The sequence below is a fragment of the Phocoena sinus genome, chromosome 3 (genome assembly GCF_008692025.1).
Source record: "Phocoena sinus isolate mPhoSin1 chromosome 3, mPhoSin1.pri, whole genome shotgun sequence".
In the NCBI taxonomy this organism is placed as follows: domain Eukaryota; kingdom Metazoa; phylum Chordata; class Mammalia; order Artiodactyla; family Phocoenidae; genus Phocoena; species Phocoena sinus.
In genome coordinates, this window is record NC_045765.1 from 110,382,253 (window position 1) to 110,406,618 (window position 24,366).

General features: G+C 37.4%; 1 protein-coding gene across 1 annotated transcript in view; it reads right to left on the minus strand.

The window, feature by feature from the left end:
• Positions 1 to 24,366, minus strand: part of JMY (junction mediating and regulatory protein, p53 cofactor) — a 73,671-nt gene that overhangs the window by 26,034 nt on the left and 23,271 nt on the right. The window contains exons 2-5 of the mRNA XM_032627739.1: positions 17,549 to 17,722; positions 7,041 to 7,191; positions 3,102 to 3,271; positions 102 to 267 (exon numbers count right to left, since the gene is read on the minus strand). Coding sequence (XP_032483630.1) covers positions 102 to 267; positions 3,102 to 3,271; positions 7,041 to 7,191; positions 17,549 to 17,722 — 661 coding nt within the window. The remainder of the gene's footprint in view (positions 1 to 101; positions 268 to 3,101; positions 3,272 to 7,040; positions 7,192 to 17,548; positions 17,723 to 24,366) is intronic.

Below are 24,366 nucleotides of genomic sequence, written 5' to 3' on the forward strand. Positions count from 1 at the left end.
CCATGTACATTTTCCCTATGTATGCAAACAAATACATGGGGAAATTCCATCATTCATTCAAATGTCTTTTTGTGGACTTACGTATTAGACACACATCATACCCGATATAAGTCTTTTGATGCTTTCCAGTTGTGCTGTCAACAGTAACTCTTCACACTTTAAGATTTCAAACTGCACTTCATACAACTGAAGTTGCAGATCATAATAATCAGCTTCTAATTGATCCAACTGAGCGATGGCTTCTGTACCGCCCTGCAAACTCTGCATCTGCATTGAAAATAAAAATAAGAACATATCTAGTTTGAGAGAACAAGAAATTAAGCTATGATTAGAAATGAATACTAACTAATCAGACAGGATAAATCCATGAAGCAACTGAACACCAGCAGACGATGTGGGATCAGAGGCTCGTGTACAGATAATTTAAGAACCTACTAAATTTGTGTATAAAGCTGTGTGAACATGTATATTTTTCTCTGAGTACAGTGTTCCTAGCTTTCAAATTCATAAAGGGACAAGAGTCTGTGACTTAAAAGAGGTGAGAATGACGATAATCAAGACTCGGTTAAAAAGGAATAGTACTTACTCCTAAGTGTGGTTAAAAAATTTTTAAGTCAAATGTAATTTTGCTTGCCTGGGTGATATTTAATGTTGCAGTGTTACTTTAGAAGACTGTTTGATGTTTAGCATTATACCATGGCAAATACCACTGTCACATCAGGAAAATGTTTTTGTTTTTAAAATAACCTAAGGAGATGTGACGTATCAACATTTTTTTTAAAGAACAAAAGTCTCCCCATAATTTAAACCACAGAGTTGTACTGTACTATAAAGCAAGGGATTTGTTTGGGATGGGCTTAATAAACCACATTTGGTCTGTTTCTCCTGAGTCATGTGGTCACGTTAAATTAATGCTAATGAAACTAGCGCAGCCATCATCACAGATACACACAAAAAGCACAATATGCATATACTGTATCACTCAACAGGCATAAACCTGGCAAGAATGACTAACTGACAGCTTTACCAAACCCTCTGAAGAATTCAAACACAATCGAGAACATTCAAAAACAGACTACTAAGGTACTATTAAGGATAACCCCAGGGAAAATGACCCCACAGATAAACATGCCAGACTCCCTGGCCCATTTCAGCCTCACCCTTCCTCTACCATAGGAGACCAATTCCAGTAAGAAATGTTCTTGCAATAGCACATAGTTATAAATCTTACCTCAGCAGCTCTTTTAGGCACCCTATGTTGTCATTACAATTCATCCTGGTTAGAATAAAACTAGTCAATCTGATGAAGACAGTGGCACTCTATTTCAGTCAATAAAATGCTAGCATATCAAGTTTTAAAGTTCAAGACCTTAAGAAAATTCCAGCTACCTAGTAACATAAAGGAGAAAGCTAACTAGAAAAGAAGATTAGAGTGGAAATGCCTCAGGTGAAGGAGAGATGGAGCTGAAATCTGTGAAGAAATTCTGAATAGTGTGGAAAAGTTCAGAACATGTTCTAATTTTTCCTTTAACAATAGTAGCAAATCAGAAAATGTAAGGGAAAAATAAATCCATTAACAAATCTAAATCCATAATTTAAAATCCATTAACAAAAGGATTTTTCTAGATCGTACCCTTAAAATATTACAGATTACCTCATACACTATTTTTTAAACAAGAGTTAGACATGCATATGCACATTCACAGAATATAGTTTACATAAAGCTGTATTAATAAAAGCAGTGATGACATTTTGTTCTTCTCTAGAGAATATACAACTTGCACAAATACATACTCAATGTATTTAGAAGTCAATGTGGTCAAGCCACAGAATGGGAACAAATATTTGCAAATCATATATTTGATAAGACTTGTATCTGGAATATGTAAAGAACTCTTTCAATTCAGTGATTTAAAAAACCCAATTTTAGGGAGTTTTCCGGCAGTCCAGTGGATCCCGCAAGCCTAGCAGCACAGCTCCCCCACACACAAAAAATTTTTTAATGGGCAAATGACCTGAATAGACACTTCTCCAAAGAAAATATATAAGTGGCCAATAAGCACATGGAAAGATACTGGACATAAATGCCATCAGAGAAAGGCAAATCAAAGCCACGAGATACCACTTCACACCCACCAGGATGGCTATTATTATATATATATATACAATATATATATATTATATATATATAAAAGACTGTTTAGTGTAACGTAAAGAAAGATGTGGAGAAATTCTATCCTTTGTACACTGCTGGTGGGAATGTAAATAGTACAGCTGCTTTGGTAAACAGTCTGATAGTTCCTCAATAGGTTAAATAGCATTTCACGCCAAGATAAATGAAAACCTTGCACATGGATGTTCATAGCAGCTCCAAAAGTAGAAAGAACCCCAAAGTTCATCAACTGGTGAATGCACAAAATGTGGTGTATCATTTGGCCAAAGAAAGTAAATTAAGTAATGATGCATGCTACAATATGGATGCACCTTGAAAACATGACACTACGTGGGGGAAAAAGCATTTAAAAAAATCACATCTTTTATGATTCCATTTATATGAAATGTCGAGAATAGCAAATCTATAGAGACAGAAAATAGTTGCCTAGGTGTGGGGAGGACCAAAGGGGAGATAGGAAATGAGTGCTCCTTTTTCTTTTAACAGTTGCTGCCTACAGTCATGCTGGCATGCTGTGAAAATGCCATAACTCTAACTCTTCTATCAGAGGCTCCATTGTGAAAGTTATCATCTCATGGAGGTACTGCAAAATTAACAACTGCCTGTAGAGTCAGAAAAATTTAAGTCTTATACCAAAAAAAAGTCAAATAGCACATCTTATTAAAAAATTTTTTTTAAATATATTTTTCTCACGGCTTTTGTTACCTCTTCTTTTTTTTTTTTTCCCCCCGCAGTATGCAGGCCTCTCACTGTTGTGGCCTCTCCCGCTGCAGAGCACAGGCTCCGGACGTGCAGACTCAGCGGCCATGGCTCACGGGCCCAGCCGCTCCGTGGCATGTGGCATCCTCCCGGACCGGGGCACGAACCCGTGTCCCCTGCATCAGCAGGCGGACTCCCAACCACTGCGCCACCAGGGAAGCCCTGTTACCTCTTCTTTTAGTGCATGTTTCCTCTGTTCCAAACATATCTCTTTAGCTCTCATCATCTGCAGAGTCTCCTTAGAAACTGCATACTGGAGTTTTTCCATACGTTCAGCAGCTGCTGCCCATGATGCTTTACCAAATTTCTTCTGATCTGCTCGCATTCGATCATATACAGCTATTGATAATTTTTAAAAAGACATTGAGACATTAAGACATGAAACAACTTGATACTAAAGAATTGAAAGTCTTAGATTCCACTGATCACACACTCAAAGATAAACACACAAATGCTACCCTCATGATAAACTACCTATAAAAGCTCTAAAATATAATTCAACAGTATGTTAGATTCTCTCTAATGTCTCCAATAAGAATTTTAAATAGTCATTCTCAGAAATAACTTTCTGAAGATGAAACTGAGCTTTCAGGTTAATTTTAAAACTTACTTAAAAAAATACTCTTTTCACATTGTCCAGTGTTATTAAAGTTCTAAGTTTCTATAAAACTTTATTCTGTCACGGTTTATACTTTTTCCTAGGTATGTTAGTTGAAATCAGAACCATAACTATTAAAGGGTATTTAAAAATTATTTAAATTCATCTACTTTTGAGTTCTCCAAACGTATTTTAATGATAATGGTAGGATGAAATAAATCCTAGACATTAGCATGGAGCTGATTCTGCTAAGGTTAGTGCTGGAGCAGAATCAGTTAGTGCTGGGCTTAACTAACTAAGCCCCAAAGAAGACACCCAACTTCTCCTTGCCACCACACAGAAAAAGGAAGAACTTTTTAGTTTGCCACAATAGAGGCCTCATTCAAGAAACATTTCCTGACAATCAAACACCTAGTATCTTCCAGTTAAAGAAGTTTATCACTGATAATAGCATGGTGCTGGCTCATCTTGGGTCCTTATACAAATGAACCCAACCATCCTATGATCCTTATGCCTAATAGGTCAGACATGCTTTAACTATCATAAAAGAGTCAGGCAATCTGATTACGCAGTACCTAATGTAGTCTTTAGATTAGTGTACATTCTCTAGTAGTTTCTTTAATACGTTCACAGGTAAGTGATTAATACTTTTGTAATGCTACTATATCATAACCCTCTTTGCAAGAAGTATCTCAGTAACATTTGCCTCAATTTTAATTTTTTGACAATAATACGAGTACATACTTGAAAATTAAAACTGTACAGAGAGGCTGATAGTGGAAAAGAGCAGTTTCTCATGCTCAGCTCTCCCCTCACCCTTAGTCCCAATGCCTAAATGCAACCAACTTGGAACCTGCTCCTGGGTAGTTACCTCTATTCAAGAACGTCACCATTTCTTGATTTAGTCTTAAAAATCTGTTGAGTTCTTATGACAAATGAGCAATCTATTTACTCAGAATCTCCTCTCAATATAGTTCTTTTGGTTTCTCTTTGGCCTTTAAATGCTAACATATTTGAATATTGATCTGATCCTTTATTTTAGGGTTTCTAACAAATACTAACTACTTCTGTTGCTTACATAGCAAATGATTCTGCCATCTTAAATCTCTATCTTTTAAAAATGTATGATAATATTTATGCAACCATAAGATCAGTACAGCAGTGCACTGTAGGGGAAAAAATAACAGCAGGGGGTTTGGAGTTAGACAGCTTGGAGTTAAATTCTCACTTCTACCCATCAACATGTAACTTTCAGAAGAAACTTAACTGTTCTTGGGCTAAATTCCCTTGAGTAATAAACATAAGGAAATACAGTACCTCCTCGGAAGACTTGTGGAAATTTAATGAGAGAATAATAGATATTTAAATGCTTCTCTCACTTCACATGGCAATATTAATCAAATACATGGTCTATTTTGTTTCTTCTCTCCCTCATGCACACGTGACCACAATCACTCATATTTGTACGATGTTGTGTTAATTTCAAAGTGCTTTTTCCAAGTGTTCTATTTATCTGCCCAGCAATCCTATAGAATAGGCATGGTATGCATTATCAACACCTTCAACATAGATATGTGAAACTTGGTGACTTAAGACCAAGGTTACACACCTATAAAAGGAGAGTTATATGAGTACCCAAGTTGCTTAAATACCTAGTCTGCTGCTTCTATCACTTTTACCTGAACTTGTAATCACAGCATATAGTCAAACATTCTGCATAAACAAAAATAGTCTGGAGCCTTATCTCTTGCTTCCCACTTAAGGACTGTGTCTGTGGAGCAGTTCCCTGTCCTAATTCAGTCTCAGGTTGTTACCTACCACAAGAGCTAGTCAATACTTTGTCTTCCAACATCTTTAGACAGAATGTATTCTTCTGCCTAATTGCTGCTCACTTCACCTGGAGTTATTTTCCAACAGCTCAGGAATATGAAGATAATGTAGAAAATTATGAATACAGAATGCTCAGAATACCCCTAGAACACCTCTAAAACAGATTCTTGGGCTTCCCTAGTGGCCCGGTGGTTGAGAGTCCGCCTGCCAATGCAGGGGACACGGGCTCGTTGCCCCGGTCCAGGAAGATCCCACATGCCGCGGAGCGGCTGCGCCCATGAGCCACGGCCACTGAGCCTGCGCGTCCGGAGCCTGTGCTCCGCAACAGGAGAGGCCACAACAGTGAGAGGCCCGGTACTGCAAAAAAACAAAAAACACCCAGATTCTTCTCTCCCTCTGCTGGCAAGAATAGATTCTTGCTAAGATGACTGATGACATTAACAGGATAACCACCATGTAATAGCACCCTATGGGATCATTATACGTAAAAAAGCTCTGAAGGCAACAGTCCTGGTGTTTACAAGGAATCATGTTAAATTTGTTTAAAAAACCTTAATGTTCTAACATACATATACCTGTCAGAAAAGGGCCCATTTAAGATGTTTTTAAAAGCTAAGCAGTAAAATTGGGCTATACCTGGCTTTGCATAAGGAAGGAAATAAAGGCCTATTTTACTCCTCTTCTAATATATAGAGAATGCAAGGAGATCTTATATAGATCAATAGGGGGAAAACAGCCCAACAGAAAAATAGGCAGAAGACAGTAACTGGGAAAAAAGGAAAGATATGCAAATACCAATTAATACATGAAAACAAAAAAGATGAACACTCAGTAATAAGCAAAGAAATGCAAATTTTAAAAACATGGTACTACTTTTCATCTATTAAACTGTTTGTTTTTTTTAATGACAATGCCAAACGATGCTGAGGAATCGAGGAAAGTATTCTCATTCAGCACAATTGCTTCGAGTGAAACTTTTAAGGAAACGTGGATTTGCTGAAAGAATAACCTGAATAACGACTTTAATGCCAGGTATACAAATAGAGAGCTTATTAAAATAATGAATAATTTAAACTGCTTCTCAGGGAGTGGTGGAACGATTTCTGTGGCCTCCTATGGAAGGGAGTTGGAAGGAATGGACCTTGCCAGGCAGACCTTGCCAGATGTATCTCTTCATTTGGCTTGATTTGTATCCTTTACAAATTGTAATGGTAAGTATGTGTTCTCCTGAGTTCTGCGAGTGAATTTTTGAACCTAAAAGGGCTGTAGGAACCCCAAATTTGTAGCCAGTTGGTTAGACGTACAGATGGCCTAAGGACACCCCAAATTTGCAAGTAGTGTCTGAAGGGCAGGGAGTCTTGCTGGTGACTGGGACTTTAAGCTATGACGTCTGTAACTGTGAATGATTATTGTCAGAATTGAATTATGCTATACTAATACCCATCACTTTTAATTTTTTTAAAGGTGGGCTCTATGTAAACACATATGTCTAGAAAAGACTGAAAGGATATACCTTAAGTTGTTAATAGTAGTCTTCTTTAACCGCTAGGATTATGAGTGGTCTTTAATTCTTTTCTATATAACTATTTCGAACATAAAATACTTAAACCACTCATTTTTGAAAATACCTCCATCCATTTTGAAAATACCTAACAAAAATAATTCTACTGGGAAACTCACCTTTTTGAGCTTTAGCTGTTATTTCAAAATATTTGACAGTAAGATCTTGAATGGACAGCACAGCCATATGAGCTTTCCGCTGCCAGTCAGCATCTTCTTTTTGTAGACTTTCAATTCTTCGGGGACCCAGGTAATCATTCTCTATAGAAATCTGTAGAGAGAAAAAAGAAAAATGGAAAAGATCATTTCTCTCTCTCTTTTAACATTTACTGAACATTTATGTATCAGGCATTGTGCTTGGTACTAAAAGAAAGAATACTGGTTTTTCCCTGCTCTGCAGTAGAAGCTATCAATTTACAAAACAATTAAATTAACAATAATGTTGAAGACAGTTGATGCAGAAATTGTTCCCCCTTCCTCCTCTATCTTCTTCTTCATCCTTCCCTTTTCTATATATAAAGGACATATAACAAAATGTTTAAGACTGATGATTTTCAAGTGCTGGGATGAGAAATTTATTTCCTCCTTTACGATAATTGTATTTTCAGTTTAAGAATTATTTGTGCCAATAAAATGCTTATTTAATCATTGACATAACTAAATAAAATAAGATTGACAATATATAAAAATCAGCCTATCTGCCTACTGAAGGGCTCTGGATATAAGTAACAGAAAAACTGGCTATGTATTATTTATAAGAGTCACAACTAAAACAAAAGGACAAAGGAAGGTTGAAAATCAAATGATGGACAGAGGTATGCCAAGTGAATGTCACAGAGTAACAATATCAATATTAAAATATAGAAAAGTGCTAAACCGGTATGTTAATATGGAAGAAAGTTACAGTCCAAGAAGAACAGCAATGGACCCTCTGTACTGCTTTACCACATACTGAGAAAGAAACTTAAAACCTAAACAACACCACCATGTTAGGATGACGGGGAAAAAATATTATAGAGAAAAATGTGCCATCCCTGGCACACTTAAAAAAAAATTGATCAAGTAAGTTATCATACACCACTAAAAAATTATAATGAATTTCAAAAGTAGAAATAATGCAGGTCACAGTCTCTAAACAGTACAATAAACAGAAATCAAAGGAACAGTTTAAAACAGTTGATTGAGTCTTGAAGCAACAATATACTGCTCCTTAAGCAAATGAAGTCTTCCAGAAAGAGGGAAAAACATATGAGCACTCACTGTAGTGCTCAGCACACACAGAACAATTAATTAGCAACGTTAAGGGGACAGTGGCAAGGTAGAGGAAGAGGTCAAGAATGATCCTAGGGTTACTGGGAAAAAATATGTACATGGAATTGCCAAGGATTTCATTTTGCATACTAAGTTTAACTTTGCAAGTCATGTCCAGAGATATAAGCTTGGGTACCCTTGACACACTAGAAGACATTTAAAGCAATGAGAGTGAATGAGTTCATGTAAGGAATTGTAATCATATAAGTAGCAAGATTCAATGGAGGAGAAATCAACACTATCAAACACTGCTTAGGGATCAAGTAGATACACAACCAGTACCCATGGACCTAACAGCGTGAACTTGGAGACAACAGTTCTGGAGTACAGGCAAATTCCTTTTGCCTATTAATTCCCACCATATCTTCAGACCTCAGTTCAATTACTGGTTCATGGATGTCATCCCTGACTCACCATTATAGGCAGTATAAGCTCTTCAATCTAAAAAATAGCCTTCATTCTTAAGTCTTATCACAATCATACTTTATATTATTTTATATCACCTCCTTTCTGCTCTGAATGTTCCGTGAGGGCAGAGAATGCACAAGTGGTTTTTATCTCTGCTTGCTTGCTTTTCACTAGCACACTGCTGGGCATGAACTAGGTAATCTACAATATTTCCTGAATGAGTGAATAAAAATTCACTTCCATACATGTTTTTAATGAGGAGAGAAATGCAGACACATGTATAATACTCTTGAGAAATTTGTGTGAGTGAATAGAGGGGAAAAGGGTGGAGAAGAGGATAAGGCTTAAGGGCAGGCACTCTTGCTTTATTTTAATGGGAGATCACAGAGCAGGTTGAGAGGGAGAACTTATGTCTTCCCCTGTGAAGAAAGAACCCAGTTATGAAAAGAATCTGAACAAGAATTATGTATATGTATAACTGAATCACTTTGCTGTACAACTGAAAGTAACAGAACATTGTAAATCAACTATACTCCAAAATAATATAAAAATTAAAAAAAGAAAAAGAATCCAGTTAAAAATAAATTGGTAGAGGAGACGGGAGAAGACACAAGATAGCTGTTTTTAGATGGCAGGGTGACAAACCATTTATCGTAGGAAGAGAGCTAGTGAAGTCATGGTGAAACAGGCACACATAATATACTGCTGGTGGAACTATAAATTGATTAAAACCTTTTCTGGAAAGTATTTTACGATACCATAATCTTTGAACACATTTAGCTGTTTAGATCAGGACAAACTTTACTGAGGCCCATAAATTGCAGAGGGCTTTGAAGGAAGGGTAGGATTTTGACAGTTACATGGGGACCATATGGGAAAAGAGAACCACCCAAAAGGGATGCTGTAGGTAAGAAGTAACCTGAAAAAAAGCCTTGAGGTAAGTAAGTAAGTTCAATGCATGGTAAAGGACAGAGAGCAGTCCAGCCTAGCTGGAGTTTAAGTAAAACAGATGAAGGTAGTGGGAGATAACACTAGAGAAGTAGGTTAGATCAATGAGGAGGCTGAGGAGTTTGTATTGCATATGACAGGCAACTGGAAACCACTGAGGGCTTCTCAGCAATAGTAAGTGGCATATTTAGACTTCAGTTTACGTTTAAGGTTTTAGAAAACTTGTTTTCTGTAATAAAACCATCAAGGTTTTTGTGCTTTCATTTGTTGTGATTACCTTTGATTTTTAAAACAAGTTAAAAAGCAAAAGATTAGTGTTCACAAGTATGAAAAAGAAATTTAATAAATTGATATTATGATAAATTTAATAAATTGTAGCAAAAATTTAAATTCTTACTCGGCACGTTACGATGGAAGTCCTTTTCAATGACATGATTAAACTTTGTATGTTTATTATACCTAAGACCATAAGCTAGGTTAGCTAAGTTTTTTCCCTGACTTTGAAAGTCAAAATGTATTTAGATTCTATCAACTCCGAAGTTCAGCCTTCTGCCTTGTGATGCTAGGGTTCAGGCTCTGAAAACCACATTTAGCCTTTGCCAACATAAAGGGCTGGAGGAGATTTCAGAGTTGAAGGAAAGAGAAGACTTGCTTCTTCCTATCTGTATCACTTGACTTTCCTGTTTGCTGTTCCTGTGATCATCATCCCAGACTCGCTTCTTCATCCCAGCATCTGCAGTACCTTCTTGAAGGAGTTAACAGAATCGAGTTTGCAGTTTTTTAACCTTCACAGAACTGACCTCATTTGTGTGCCCAAGACAAACCAGCAGCTGTCCACCAGTGCCCTATCCCCAGAGATCTGGTCCTCTCCACTGAGATCAGACACACCAGCACTAGAAGAGCAATGTCTTCTTTCTCAGAGGTCAGCTCCACAGGACCTATCCTTTAATAATTACCACCTCTTCCCTTTGTAACCCCCGATCCTAGGAGTGGTGGCTGCTTTTGCAATTAACTCTGATATCTTAAGAGTTGCCTTCTTATCTACCTTGTTAGCAACTTTATACCTGGTTCTTAAAATTCCCTCTGTTGAAATAACTGATTTGATCTTCTGGTCAGACCAACAGACACAACTGTGGAACAGAAATGTAATAACCAAAACAGGCAGTGCTCAAAATTAAAAAATCTTAACTCAGATCATGAAGATAGAAACCCTTTTCACTTGCATAGTTAAACACTACAGAAATGAGAAACCTTGCATTATCTTTTTGAAGAGAAAAAATAATATTAAAAATCTGGTGGTAATTATTTGGCGATAACCTGTTCTTTGTTGTTCGATTATTTTTACCTTCATTGTACATGTATATTCAAAAATACAGAAAACAAACATGCTATGCTTTTTAAATGCTGGTTTTTTAACTGACTTCTGAAACTCAGTAGCTAATGCTGCAGCCAACTGTTTAAAAACATGATTACAGTTTACTGTACCTAAGACATTAAGCTAGGATACTGAGTTCTCTTCCTAACTTGGCAAATTTGAAGATGTACAGCATTGGTCAGCTGGATCATGTGCTAATAACAATGACACCTCTGTTTTCAATTTTAGGGCTAGAAAGAAAACAGTATCTGTTTTTAAGATGGAAAAAAATGTGTCGGTTTAGGTAGCTAGGATAGTGAGACTAGTTTATAAACACAAATTTCTTGGCAAGGAACTGCTCATTATAAAGTACATCACTAGCTTGGATACTGGGTTTTATATGAGAAGCTGAAGTGTTACTTCTGTCTTTGCTGGGATTGTAAGTTAAAAAAAATTCCAATTCTTAGGTGAAACAAATGCCAAGATAAACTTGTGAATATACTGATGTAGTAGAGACCTTAATGTGAATTTTCCAGGCCCAGGAGTCATCTGAAGGTGACTCTTGATTAAGAGAATGACATGATTAGACTTGGCATCATCTATTTCATGCATTTTTACATTCAAAGCAAATATTAAGTGTACTATTCCCAGGTAAGAGTGTGAAATGAGGCATTTTTTGAAGGTAAGAGACAGCTAAAGACAAGGACACCAAAGGAAAAAATAGTTGAGGTAAGAGATAAGTACCTTAATGTATAGTGGTAGCACTATATATTTCATAGTGTACATGGCAGAGTATATAGTGGTCCAGTGGTGTAAAAATTGCACCCTGCACAAAACCAGGGCGTTTGCCAAGCCATGCATACTGCTGCATATGCCCATCTGTCTGCTGGAATAAGGGTGGAGGTGGGTGACTTTTTCTATTTCACACAAAGACACCTATAGATTTGCCTGGTCCCGGGGAAGGGTGGAGGAAAAAGAGTACATTCAAGTTTCAACTAGAAGACAGCTGAATTGCAAAATGACATGACTGGCTACAAAGGGGAGGGAAAAGCTGAGGGTGTCTTCTAGTTTCTAGCTTATGTACTTTCAGCAAATCATTAGAAATAAGTTGGACAATGTGTCTGAAGTGCTTATAGTTAATCCAGGAAGACTATCAGCAGGTCACCTTGCTAACCCTGACTCGTTAAGACACTGGGCCTAAAAATCTACAGAGGATCATCTAGTTTATTTATTTTTATTTATTTATTTAAGCTTTTTTTTTTGGTCACGCCACGCAGCTTGCAGGATCTTAGTTCCCCGACTAGTGATTGAACCTGGGCCCCGGCAGTGAAAGTCCTATCCACCGGACCACCAGGGAATCTCCCAAGCATCATGTAGTTTAAATCTCATTTTATGGATGAAAAAACTGGGGCCCAGAGAGAATGTAACTTTGAATTTAGTGTGCTCCATCCCTTAGCTGTTTCAAATTTTATTCGACACGTGGTTCTCAAACTTCATATCAGAATTACCGGGAAGACTTGTTAAAACAAAGATTGCTGAGCTTCTCCCTAGAGTTTCAGCAAAGGAGATCTGAGGTGAGGCCTAAGAATCTGTATTCTTAACAAGGTTCTAGGTGATACTGATGCTCCTCGTCTGGGGGTCACATTTTAAGAACCAACGTATTAGAGTCTGGGAGCTTCCGAAAGAGGTGTGTATTTTAAAGAGGCTAAAGGTCAAATTCCATAGGATGAGATAGCACTCTAGCCCCTGACCATCATTCCTCTCCTACAAATCCTTAGACTGAGGCATATCAAACAATTCACACCCTGTGGTATAACTAAATAAGCAGGCTTTGCAGTCAAACGTGTTTCAATCCCAGCCATGCCACTTATTGGCCTCCACTCATGGTGCTGGGTTGGTGATTCAGTAATGTTTGAATAACTTATTGTGACTAAAAGCCCTAGTATTATGCCTGTTCACTATACCATTCCTGTTTTTATATACCTATCTGGAATATTCTCAATTCCAATCTCCAATACAGACATATGTACTCACTTCCTACTGAATTCTTATTCTTCAGTGGTGAAGCTTGATCATCCCCCTTTTTCCAGGTATCTTCAGGCAATGGTGATCACCTCATTTTGTGTCTCTACATAAACTTGTACATACTGCTCATTTTTCTTTTAAAAAATCATCTGAGTTATAATTTACATACAACAAAATGTACCTGTTTTAAGTGTAAATTTTTTTTTTTTTTTTTTTTTTTTTTTGCAGTACGCAGGCCTCTCACTGTTGGGGCCTCTCCCGTTGCGGAGCACGGGCTCAGGACGCACAGGCTCAGCGGCCATGGCTCATGGGCCCAGCCGCTCCGCTGCATGTGGGACCTTCCCGGACCGGGGCATGAACCCGTGTCCCCTGCATCGGCAGGCGGACTCTCAACCACTGCGCCACCAGGGAAGCCCTTAAGTGTAAATTTTGACAAATATATATACCCGTGATAACGGGCACCATAATCAAGATTTGAAGCACATCAATCTCCCCAAAGGATTCTGTTACATCCGCTTCCTCTCAGTGGATCTCCCTGGCCCCACCCCAGGCAACAGCTGTTTAGGACAATCTTCTAGAATTCCATGTAAATGGAGGCACAGTTCGTCTGGGATCTTTTGCTCAGCACATACTCTTTGTCTGGCATCTTTTGCTCAGCACGGTTTTTTATAAGCTATTTAATCAGGATTTAATTTACATACACTGTGTTCAAGTAAATCCATCTAAAGTGCTCAATTTGATGAGTTTTAATTGCTGTATACACCCAAGAAACAACCACTACAATCATGATACAAAACATTTCCGTCACCTCCAAAACATTCTTGTACTACTTTGCCATCCATACCTTCACACATATACAGGACGGTTTTGTTTATCCATTTTATCCACATTTTGTTTATCCATTCACCTGTCGATGGTTATTTGGGTTGTCCCAGTTTGGGGCTACCGGGAATACAGCTGGCATGAACACTGGTATGTAAGTCTTTTTTGTGAACAGATGTTTTCGTTTCTCTTGTGTAAGTAACTAAGAGACAAACAGCTGAGTTGTAAGGTATTGTACAGTTGACCCTTGAACAACACGGATTTGAACTGCATGAGTCCACTTACGTGCAGATTTTTTTCCCCATAAATATTACAGTGCTACAAGATCTGCTGTTGGTTGAATCCACGGATGGAGAACCACGATCTGGAAAGCCACTTTGGGACTTAAGCATCTGAAAATTTTGGTATCATTGGCAGGTCCTGGAACCACACCCAAGGGTTGTTCAAAGATCAACCATATATGTTTAACTTTTGAAGAAAGTGCCAAACTGCTTTCCAAAGTGGTTGTACCACTTTAAAATTCTGTTAGCAATGTATGAAAATTCCACTTACTCTACATCCTCACTAGCCCTTGGGAGGGCCAGAATTTTTTCATTATACTCACTTCAATGGGTGTGTAATAGTATCTCACTGTGGTACCAATTTGGATTTCCTAGATGAGTATGTTGAGCATCTTCACATGTGATTATTAGCCATTTCTTTGTGTCTTTTTAAATATTTAGCTCATATTGAAATTTTTGGGGTTTTGTCTTACTGAGTTGTACAGTTCCTCTTTCAGATGTATTACAAGTTATTTTCTCTCAGTGTGTGGCCTCCTCATTTTCTTAATCTTTAAAATAGCAAAAGTTTTTAATTTTAGTGAAGTCCAATTTTATTTTATTTTTTTTTAGCTGAAGTTTTCTGCATCCTATCTAAAAAACCTTTGTCTTTCCTTCTGAAAGATTGTAAAAACTTCCTAGTTTTGTTATAAAAGTTTTATACTATGAGCTTTATGTTTGGGTCTAACATGTATTTCAAATTAATTTTTGTGTATGGTATAAGATAAGGAAGACTGGACTTCATTATTTCTATATGGGTATCCACTTCTAGCACCATTTGTTGATAAGACTATTCTTTCCCCCCACTGAACTGCCTTGTCACCTTTGTAGAAAACTAATTGACTATATAACCACAGGTTTATTTCTGGATTCTGTTTAGTTCCATTCATTTACATGTCTATCCTATACTATCACCACAATGTCTGGATTTCTCTAGCTATTTTATAATTGGCTAGTTAGTTTAAAAAAAAAAAAAACACCCTACTGGAATATTAATTTGAATCTACAGATCAGTTGAGAACTGACATCTAAACGTTATTGATTATTGTTAATAGATTATCTTCCAATCTATTAACATGGTCTATCTCCCATTTATTTAGGTATGCTTTTATTTTTCTCATCAAAGTCTTATAATTTTTCAGTATATAGTCCTTTCATATATTTTATAAAATTTATCCGTAAACATTTCATGTTCAGAGATGCTAATGTAAAAGGCATTTAAAAATTTTTGATTTCAACTTCATTTCTGGAAGATAGAAAATGCAACTGAATCTTTAATACTGACCTTGTAACTAAACTTAAAGATTATTTCCAGTAGCTTTTTTAGATTCTTAATTTTTTTTACATGTGTGATCACATGATCTACAAACAAATAATCTACTTTTTTTCTAATTTATATATGCCTTTTATTTTTTATTTTTTGCTTTACTGAACTGACGACAAACTCCAGAGAAATACTGAATAAAAGTTGTGGGAGCAGACAATCTTACCTAGTTACCAATCTTAGTGGGGGAAGAATTCAGTCATTCACCATCATGTATGCTGTTAGATAGGCTTTCCACACATACCCTTTATCAGCTCAAAGAAGTTCCCTTCTCTTCCTAGGTTGCTGAGATTTTACCATGGATGGGCAATGAACTTTTTATCAAGTGCATTTCTGCACCCAGACATGTTGATTTTTTTCCTTTATCAATAATATGGTGAGTTACATTGATTAGTTTTTGTAATGTTAAACCAATCTTGCCTTTCTAAGATAAACCCTAATCACAGTATATTATTGAATCCTATTTTTCAATATTATGTTAAGAATTACTGCATCTACATTCATGAGGGACGTTTATCTGTAGTTTTCTTTTTTTCTATAATGTCGTTTGATTTGGATAATGCTGGCCTCAAAAATGAGTTGGGAAGTGTTCCCTCTTTTAAATCCTCCAATGATCCTTTACCTGGCCCTGGAGTTTTCTTTGTGAGAAGGTTGTAAATTATGAATTCAACTTTGTTAATATAGAGCTACCAAATTTTTTCTATTTTTTCTTGACTCTATTTTGACAATTTGTATTTCTCTAAGAAGCGTATCCATTTCATCTAAGTTGTAGAATTTTTTGGCACAAATTTGTTCACGTTCTCTTACTAGCTCATCATCATAGTTGATGCGGCATTTGAGGGGCAATGCAGTAAAATACAATTTTTACCTTTGAAAATGTTAACAGTTTAAGAAATATGTTGTCTGTTCCTCCTCACCTATACTCTGCTTCCCAGGGGAAAAAGATGGAGTAATAACTGATGCTAGTGGACAATACAGCCTGACAAGAAGGTTCAATCCATTTGCTAATATTAATACTCAATACAAACCATGATATAATATGAAAGCAAAAATTCACATAGATTCTGATAATCAATGTTAAGCTGTATATAGATTATCTCAGCTAAACACTGCAGCTTAGTTTAGAAGCAGATGGGGCCTCCATGTATATCATCCAGTTCATCCCTAGCCTTCCAGTCAAGTTTTCAATGGATAAATATCTATAGTTCATTTTTTTTAATTGGAGGAAAGTGTAGTGTCTAAAAATTCTTAGTTACTAGTTACCATTTTACCCAAAATGCCAAGTTTATGATAAAACTGACTTAACAACCCAATATTTTTCGAAAGTATTAATAAAGGAGAGTGTGTCAATTATGTGACAGTCTGTATTGCTCCATATCTTGACTCATTAGTAAAGGGAAAAAGACAAACATGCTTTACCTTGTAATCGTTTTTCAAATATTATACTACTCATTCTTGCCCCCAAGCACAAAGTTTTCAGAATAAGTGGCAATTTCCCAGATATAAATTTCGTAAATAATGTTCCAAATTCACGCATTAATACACAAAAAGTGTTTTAATATCCTAGTTCAGCAATATTTCCATGTGAATTAAACACAGCAACATTGATTTGAGGTCAGCTATAAAACCAAACCCTTAACACTTGCCTCAAAAAAAGTAATATATATTTTACACACAGAAGTAAATGTCATGAATTTTAAAGCTGTACCATTAATGCCTTGTAACTTTCAAAACAAGGTCTTCCCAAAACAAATGTTCTCAAAACTGCTACTAAATAAGTCTAAGACTAGATAATACCCAAAACATTAAAAGGGAGACAGGAGTAGATGGAGAGGGGAAAAAAAGCACAGGAAAGGGGGAAAGATGAGAATCTCAATGTATTTACAAATTTTCTAGGCTTTTCTCAGCCCTGGCTACTCAGCAAAGTCGCCTTTTCAGATGCTTTTAAAATGAGGTGTTCAGGCTCTATGTATCACAAAACTACCAAACTAGAATCTCTGGGGACAATGGATCAGATATTTACATTTATAAAAGCTCCTCTAATAATTAAAATGTATAGCCAGCCACACTGAGAACTATGAAACAGGCAGGTTACTATTTAGATTTTTTAAAAAAATACCTTGATCTGCTGTCTTCGTAGCATGGCAAGTTCTCGCATGTCTCGGAATGGCTGTAGTAAATACTGATAGAGTTCAGTTGTGGCTTCTGCAAGGCTGCTGTAGGCTTCATCCTCCATCTGATACAAGTCCAGAAGCTCTACCATGCTCTCTGTATTCTTGTGCTTATCCAAGAGCTGTGGAACAAGAAAATTTCACTACAAATAAATCCAACTGTAATAACCTATAAAACTTGCAAATTCCCTATCATCTCAGGACCTGGAACTCTGAAATGCAGAACTAAAGAGAATGAGGAGCACTAATTGCTTTCATCACTTATGTCCATGCCTTAGGTGTCTTACTACAAGACCACTGCCTAAACATCCTTTTCTAACTACTGTCACCATATTATTCCTGTTCTCTGCATTTTCTGGAATTCCATACTATCTGCCTACCCTTAACTCTTAAAATTTTTTTCCCAGCATCTAGTAGCTTTCTCCATACTTATATAATCATTGCTAATCTACAAAGTAGTTATCAACTCTTGCCAACATTATTTTACTAATTTCCCCAAATAATCTTGCCACTCTTTTCCTCCTCCAAATTTGGAACATTCCTTCAAAAACTTCAACTCATGCCTATCACTTCCTTCAAAATCTAGGTGAAAACACCCTTCAACTCTACTGAAGAGTTTAAGACTGACTATAATAGATTTTTATAACTTTCTTACTTTGCATTCCTTGATACTCATGTGTATATGTATGTTTATAAAGATATTCATTCATTTCTCAACAAGTAAGGACTGAGCATCTTAATACATGTTAGGCACTGGGCATACAAAAACATGGTTCCTTTCTTCGGTTTGCAAAGCAGAAATAGACAGATGCAGAGAACAAACAGATGGACACCAAGGGAGGAAAGTGGGGGTGGGGGGTGGGATGAACTGGGAGACTGGGACTGACATATATATGCTAGTATGTATAAAATAGGTAACTAATAAGAACCTGTTGTATGAAAATAAATTAAATTAAAATTTTTTAAAAACATGGTTCCTTTCTTCATGGAGTTTACTGTGTAGTAAATAAGCAAACTAAACAAAGTTTTAAAAAATTACAAACTGTGATAAATGCTATGAAAATGATTACTTTTTAAAAAGTAAAGAATAGGGCTTCCCTGGTGGTGCAGTGGTTGAGAGTCCGCCTGCCGATGCAGGGGACACGGGTTCGTGCCCCGGTCCGGGAAGATCCCACATGCCGCGGAGCGGCTGGGCCCGTGAGCCATGGCCGCTGAGCCTGCGCGTCTGGAGCCTGTGCTCTGCAACGGGAGAGGCCACGGCAGTGAGAGGCCCACGTACCACCAAAAAAAAAAAAAAAAAAATTTTTTAAATAAAAAGTAAAGAATAAAAGTAACACAATGGGGGCTTCCCTGGTGGTGCAGTGGTTGAGATTCCGCCTGCCGATGCAGGGGGCGCGGGTTCATGCCCCGGTCCGGGAGGATCCCGCATGCCGCGGAGCGGCTGGGCCCGTGAGCCATGGCCGCTGAGCCTGCGCGTCCAGAGCCTGTGCTCCGCAGGGGGAGAGGCCACAGCACTGAGAGGCGCGCGGACCGCAAAAAAAAAAAAAAAAAAAAAGTAACACAATTAAACAATGGGTGCCAAGAGAAAGAATAAGAGGTGGGGAAATGGTGAAAAACTATGACCTAGTTCAGAGCAGGTTAGAGAGAAAAGGCTATCCACGGAAGCTTAAGCTGAAATTTAAAGAACCTTTGAATGAACCATGTGGCAAGACACTTTTTTATTTATTCATTTTTGGCCATGCTGCATGGCTTGTGGGATATTAGTCCCCAGGGATTGAACCCAGGCCCACAGCAGTGAAAGCACTGAGTCCTTACCACTGGACCGCCAGGGACTCCCAGGACACTATTTTATATACTTATTCTTGGTGTCCATTTACTTGGTGACAGTCTCATCTCCTCAAAAGCACAAAATTCTGCTATTCTTTCTCATACCTAAAGTTTCCACTACTATCCTCTTTCCCAGCTTCTTGCTTTGGTTATCATATTGTGTTGTACATATTACAGCTGACCCTTGAACAACTGTAATATGGGGTTAGGGGCGCCAACCCCTGCCTAGTTAAAAATCAGCATATAACTTTACAGACAACCCTCCCTCCCAATCCACAGCTCTGCATACAAGTATTCAAAAAATGAAATACACAGGTATAGATCTAATTATGTACAGAATCTATGAGGAAAATTACACAACTCTGATGAAAGAACTCAAAGACCCAAATTAAATGGAAGTATTCCACATATGGGTTGGAAAACTCAGTATTGTCAAGGTGTCAGTTCTTCCAGACTTGATCTATAGGATCAGTGCAATGCCATTTAAAGTCTGAGCAAGTTATTTTGTGGATATCAACAAGTGAATTCTCAAGTTTATATGGAAAGGCAAAAGATCCAGAATAACCAACACAACTGACGAACAAAGTTAAAAGACTGACACTCTCCATTCAACTTCACTAGTTACTATAAATCTACAGTAATCAAGACAGTGTGGTATTGGTAAAAGAACAGATCAATGGAAGAGATTCCAAAAGTAAACCCCCACACACATAGTCAAGTAATCTTTTGACAAAAGAGCAAAGGGAATTCAATGAAGAGATCAGCCTTTTCAACAAATGGACATCCACGTACGAAAGAAAAAAGAAATCTACAGACTTTAACTCAAAAATTAACTCAAAATGGATCACAAACCTAAATGTAAGCTGCAAAGTTATAAAACTCTTAGAAAATAACACGGGAAAATCTAGGTAAGCTTGGGTTTGATGACTTTTTAGATATAACACAAAAGCACACAATGCTTTTCTACTCAATTTTTCTATAAACCTGAAAGTGCTAAAACAGTCTATTAACTTTTTTTTAGTCTATTAACTTTTAAATGATAGCAAACCTATTTAAAGACATAGTTTTATATTTCACTGTATGCATGCTTTTTATTTTTTAAATAAAACCGAGAATCATTAAAAATAAATCCGTAATATCCAATTAACACTGATTTTTATCCCTGTTAAGCCCTACTGTTTTAAGGTGATCAGACTAATCAAACAATATCTTTCTGCTTTGTTAACAAGTAGTTTTCCGTAGGTTGGTTTTGTTTGTTGTTTGTTTTTAATAGAGGTCCACTAGAAGACAGAAATCAATTCAAACATCAGGGATTTTAACAACAGATAACACATAAATAATTTACAGATGCAGACAGAGGCCAGACCAAGTGGGATCTTGCTTTATGCCGAAAGCAAAGAGATGCCATAAAAGGACTGTTGCTGTTTTGTTTTTCCTTCAAAAACCTCTCTGGTTCCAGGGAAGCATTAGGGAATAAATACTTTCCCAAGTAAGGGAATCTTGACTTTTATTCTAAAGGATAAAAAGGGATAAAAGTGTAAAGGGAAGACTGGGTTAGAAAGACAGAAGGGCATATCCCTGGATACCATAAAATAAGGTTTACAAAATGGAGTAAACAGAGAAAGGGAACATAATGAAAGACAATTCTGGAGACACTAACAGACACTAACATACATGATAGACCTGAGTTATACTACAGTGGTGAGAAGGGGCACCAGAGTGGATGCAGATAGATCAGTTCATAATCTCCTGGGTCAGTCCATGTAAGCCTAGATTGGAGGAAGAGAAAAGCAAAGATTTAAGAAATGCTTTGGAGATAAAATTAACAGGACTTGATGAAAGACTGGATTTTCTCTTTACCCTAAGTTCTTTGGTATTCACTGATACAAAGAACACAGGAATAGAAACAGGTTTTTAGAGGCAAAAATTATGGATTCAGAGACACTGTGTCCAAAGTGTTTTTTAGATATCCATGAGGAGAGGTCATGAAGGGAATGCAAAATGTCCAAGATAAACCTTATCTTTAAAAAGTCTACAATCTAACTAGGGAAACAAACAAACAGACATGTAAGTAAAATACTGACTGTAGAAGACAATCACGGTTCATAGTGGGCTAAAGCAGCTGAAAAAGATGTTCTAAAGCTAGGATTTGAACTGGGTCTCGAAGGATGGGAAGTGCTAGACAGGGAAGAAGAGCAACCAGTCTGGAGAAATCACATGAATAAAAAGCGTCACACATTTGAATCCTGGATGGGAGGATGGGGGTGGCAGAGTGCCGTGCTCCCTGGAGTAGAGGGTACACACCAGTGAGCAGGACATCACATTGAGACTGTAAAAGCAGCACATTCTAATAAGCAGTGAAACCAATGATGAAGTAGAAAAAAAGAATGATGCATTTGATCAATGGGACCTGTTTGATTTTTAGTTTACAAAGTTAAACTTATCTAAATAACCATATTAAAGTCATGGTGATTTAGTACCTGGTTACTTGAAGCATGGTCTGGGAACAGCAACATCTGATTACTTGTTAGAAATATAGAACCTCAGAGCCCACTCCAGACCCCCAGAATCAGAATGAGTGATGAGTATGCACAGCAAAGTTTCAGAAGCACTGCTTCAGTAAACACCTTATATGGCCACATTAACTACAACATGAGGCAAAAGTCTCTGTAAATTATATAGTCAATTTTCAAACTGAAAACTGTAGAATTACGTTATGTAACATTTTTTTTCCTGGATCTAAAATCATTTTCCCCTCTCACTCTTTCTCTTACTATTTAAGTATTATTTTATTTTAGCTCAATTACCACTATTCAGACTAAAATTAAGCCAAAACTCCCATTTCTCATGGTTCAGTTCCCTATTAAAGCATTTTTAGCTAATCTAAAAAAAAAAGTTACTACTGAAGCCAACCCCAGAACGAAAAAAAGTTACTACTGAAGCCAACCCCAGAACCATCTTCATCTTTAGAAGACAGGTACAGGGACTTGTCCTGGTGGTGCAGTGGTTAAGATTCCACCTGCCAATGCAGGGGACACGGGTTCAACCCCCAGTCCAGGAAGATCCCACATGCCGCACAGCAACTAAGCCCGTACACTACAACTACTGAGCCTACGCTCTAGAGCCCGTGAGCCACAACTACTGAAGCCTGCGTGCTGCAACTACTGAAGCCCGCGTGCTGCAACTACTGAAGCCTGAGCACCTAGAGCCCATGCTCCGCAACAAGCCACCGCAATAAGAAGCCCGTGCACTGCAACCAAGAGTAGCCTCTGCTCACCGCAACTAGAGAGAAAGCCTGCGTGCAGCAACAAAGACCCAAAGTGGCCAAAAAACACAAAAAACAAAAAGAAAATCCTGTTTAAAAAAGAAAGACAGGTACAAAGAGACAATGTCAGCCTGGCCTTACCTCCAGGCCTGGCCAGGATCTTACCTCTAATACATGGGCCATTCAATGAAACTGGATGTTTAAAAGCAATAACTCACCCCCCACCCCTGGCAAATACATTAAATAAATAAATAAATAAGAATAAACAGGGCTTCCCTGGTGGCACAGCGGCTGAGAGTCCACCTGCCGATGCAGGGGACACGGGTTCGTGCCCTAGTCCGGGAAGATCCCACATGCCACGGAGTGGCTGGGCCCGTGAGCCATGGCCGCTGAGCCTGTGCATCTGGAGACTGTGCTCCGCAATGGGAGAGGCCACAACAGTGAGAGGCCCGCATACCGCAAAAAAAAAAAAAAAAAAAAAAAAGAATAAACAAAAAATTAAAAAATAAAAGCGATGGCCATTAAAATCATCAAATTAAATAACTCCCTTCATTCTGATGTGTTTACTTGTTTTTTTAAAACTATAATTTAGCCTTTTACTTCTACAAAGAAACAGTGAAATGATCATGAAGATATTCCAGTTCTTTTGATAGAATTCTATCCATTATTTTAAAAACTAGCAATTGAGAATCCCAATTTAGAATAAACTGAAAAATCACAAGAGAAATAGAATTCAGTAAGGTGTTATAATTTACATGCAGAAACCAACAGCCCCTTTCATATTAAATACAAAACAACCAGCCAGGATTCCATCTGCAACAAAACAGAAAAATACCTAGGAATAAACTTAAATCTTTTAAGAGCCATGTAAATAAAATGTTAAGGTACAAAAAAAGTAAATAAATGGAAGAGTAAAAATATCAATTCTCACTAATCTATAAATTTCACATGGTAATAAAACAACCTCTTCACACTTCCATGGCATAAGAAAAGGCCAATTTTAAAGTTCACATGGAGGGGGTGCCTTCAAGATGGCGGAGGAGTAAGACGTGGAGATCACCGTCCTCCCCACAAACACATCAAAACTACATCTACATGTGGATCAACTCCTACAGAACACTGACTGAATGCTGCCAGAAGACCTCAGACTTCCCAAAAGACACCCTCAGGTGACCTACCCACAGAGGCGGGACCAAATCCAAAGCTGAACCGCAGGAGCTAAGTGAACAAAGAAGAGAAAGGCAAATTTCTCCCAGCAGCCTCAGGAGCAGTGGATTAAATCTCCACAATCACCTTGATGTACCCTGCACCTGTGGAATACCTGAATGGACAACAAATCATCCCAATATTTAGGTGGTGGACTTTGGGAGCAACTGTAGACTTGGGGTTTGCTTTCTGCATCTAATTTGTTGCCGGTTATATGTTTATCTTAGTTTAGTATTTACAGCTTATTATCATTGGTAGATTTGTTTACTGATTTGGTTGCTCTCTTCCTTTTTTAATTTATATATATATATATATATATATATATATATATATATATAAAACTTTCTTCTTTCTTTTTGTGAGTGTGTATGTGTATGCTTCTTCGTGTGATTTTCTCTGTATAGCTTTGCTTTTGCCATTTGTCCTAGGGTTCTGACTGTCCATTGTTTCTTTTTAGTATAGTTTTTA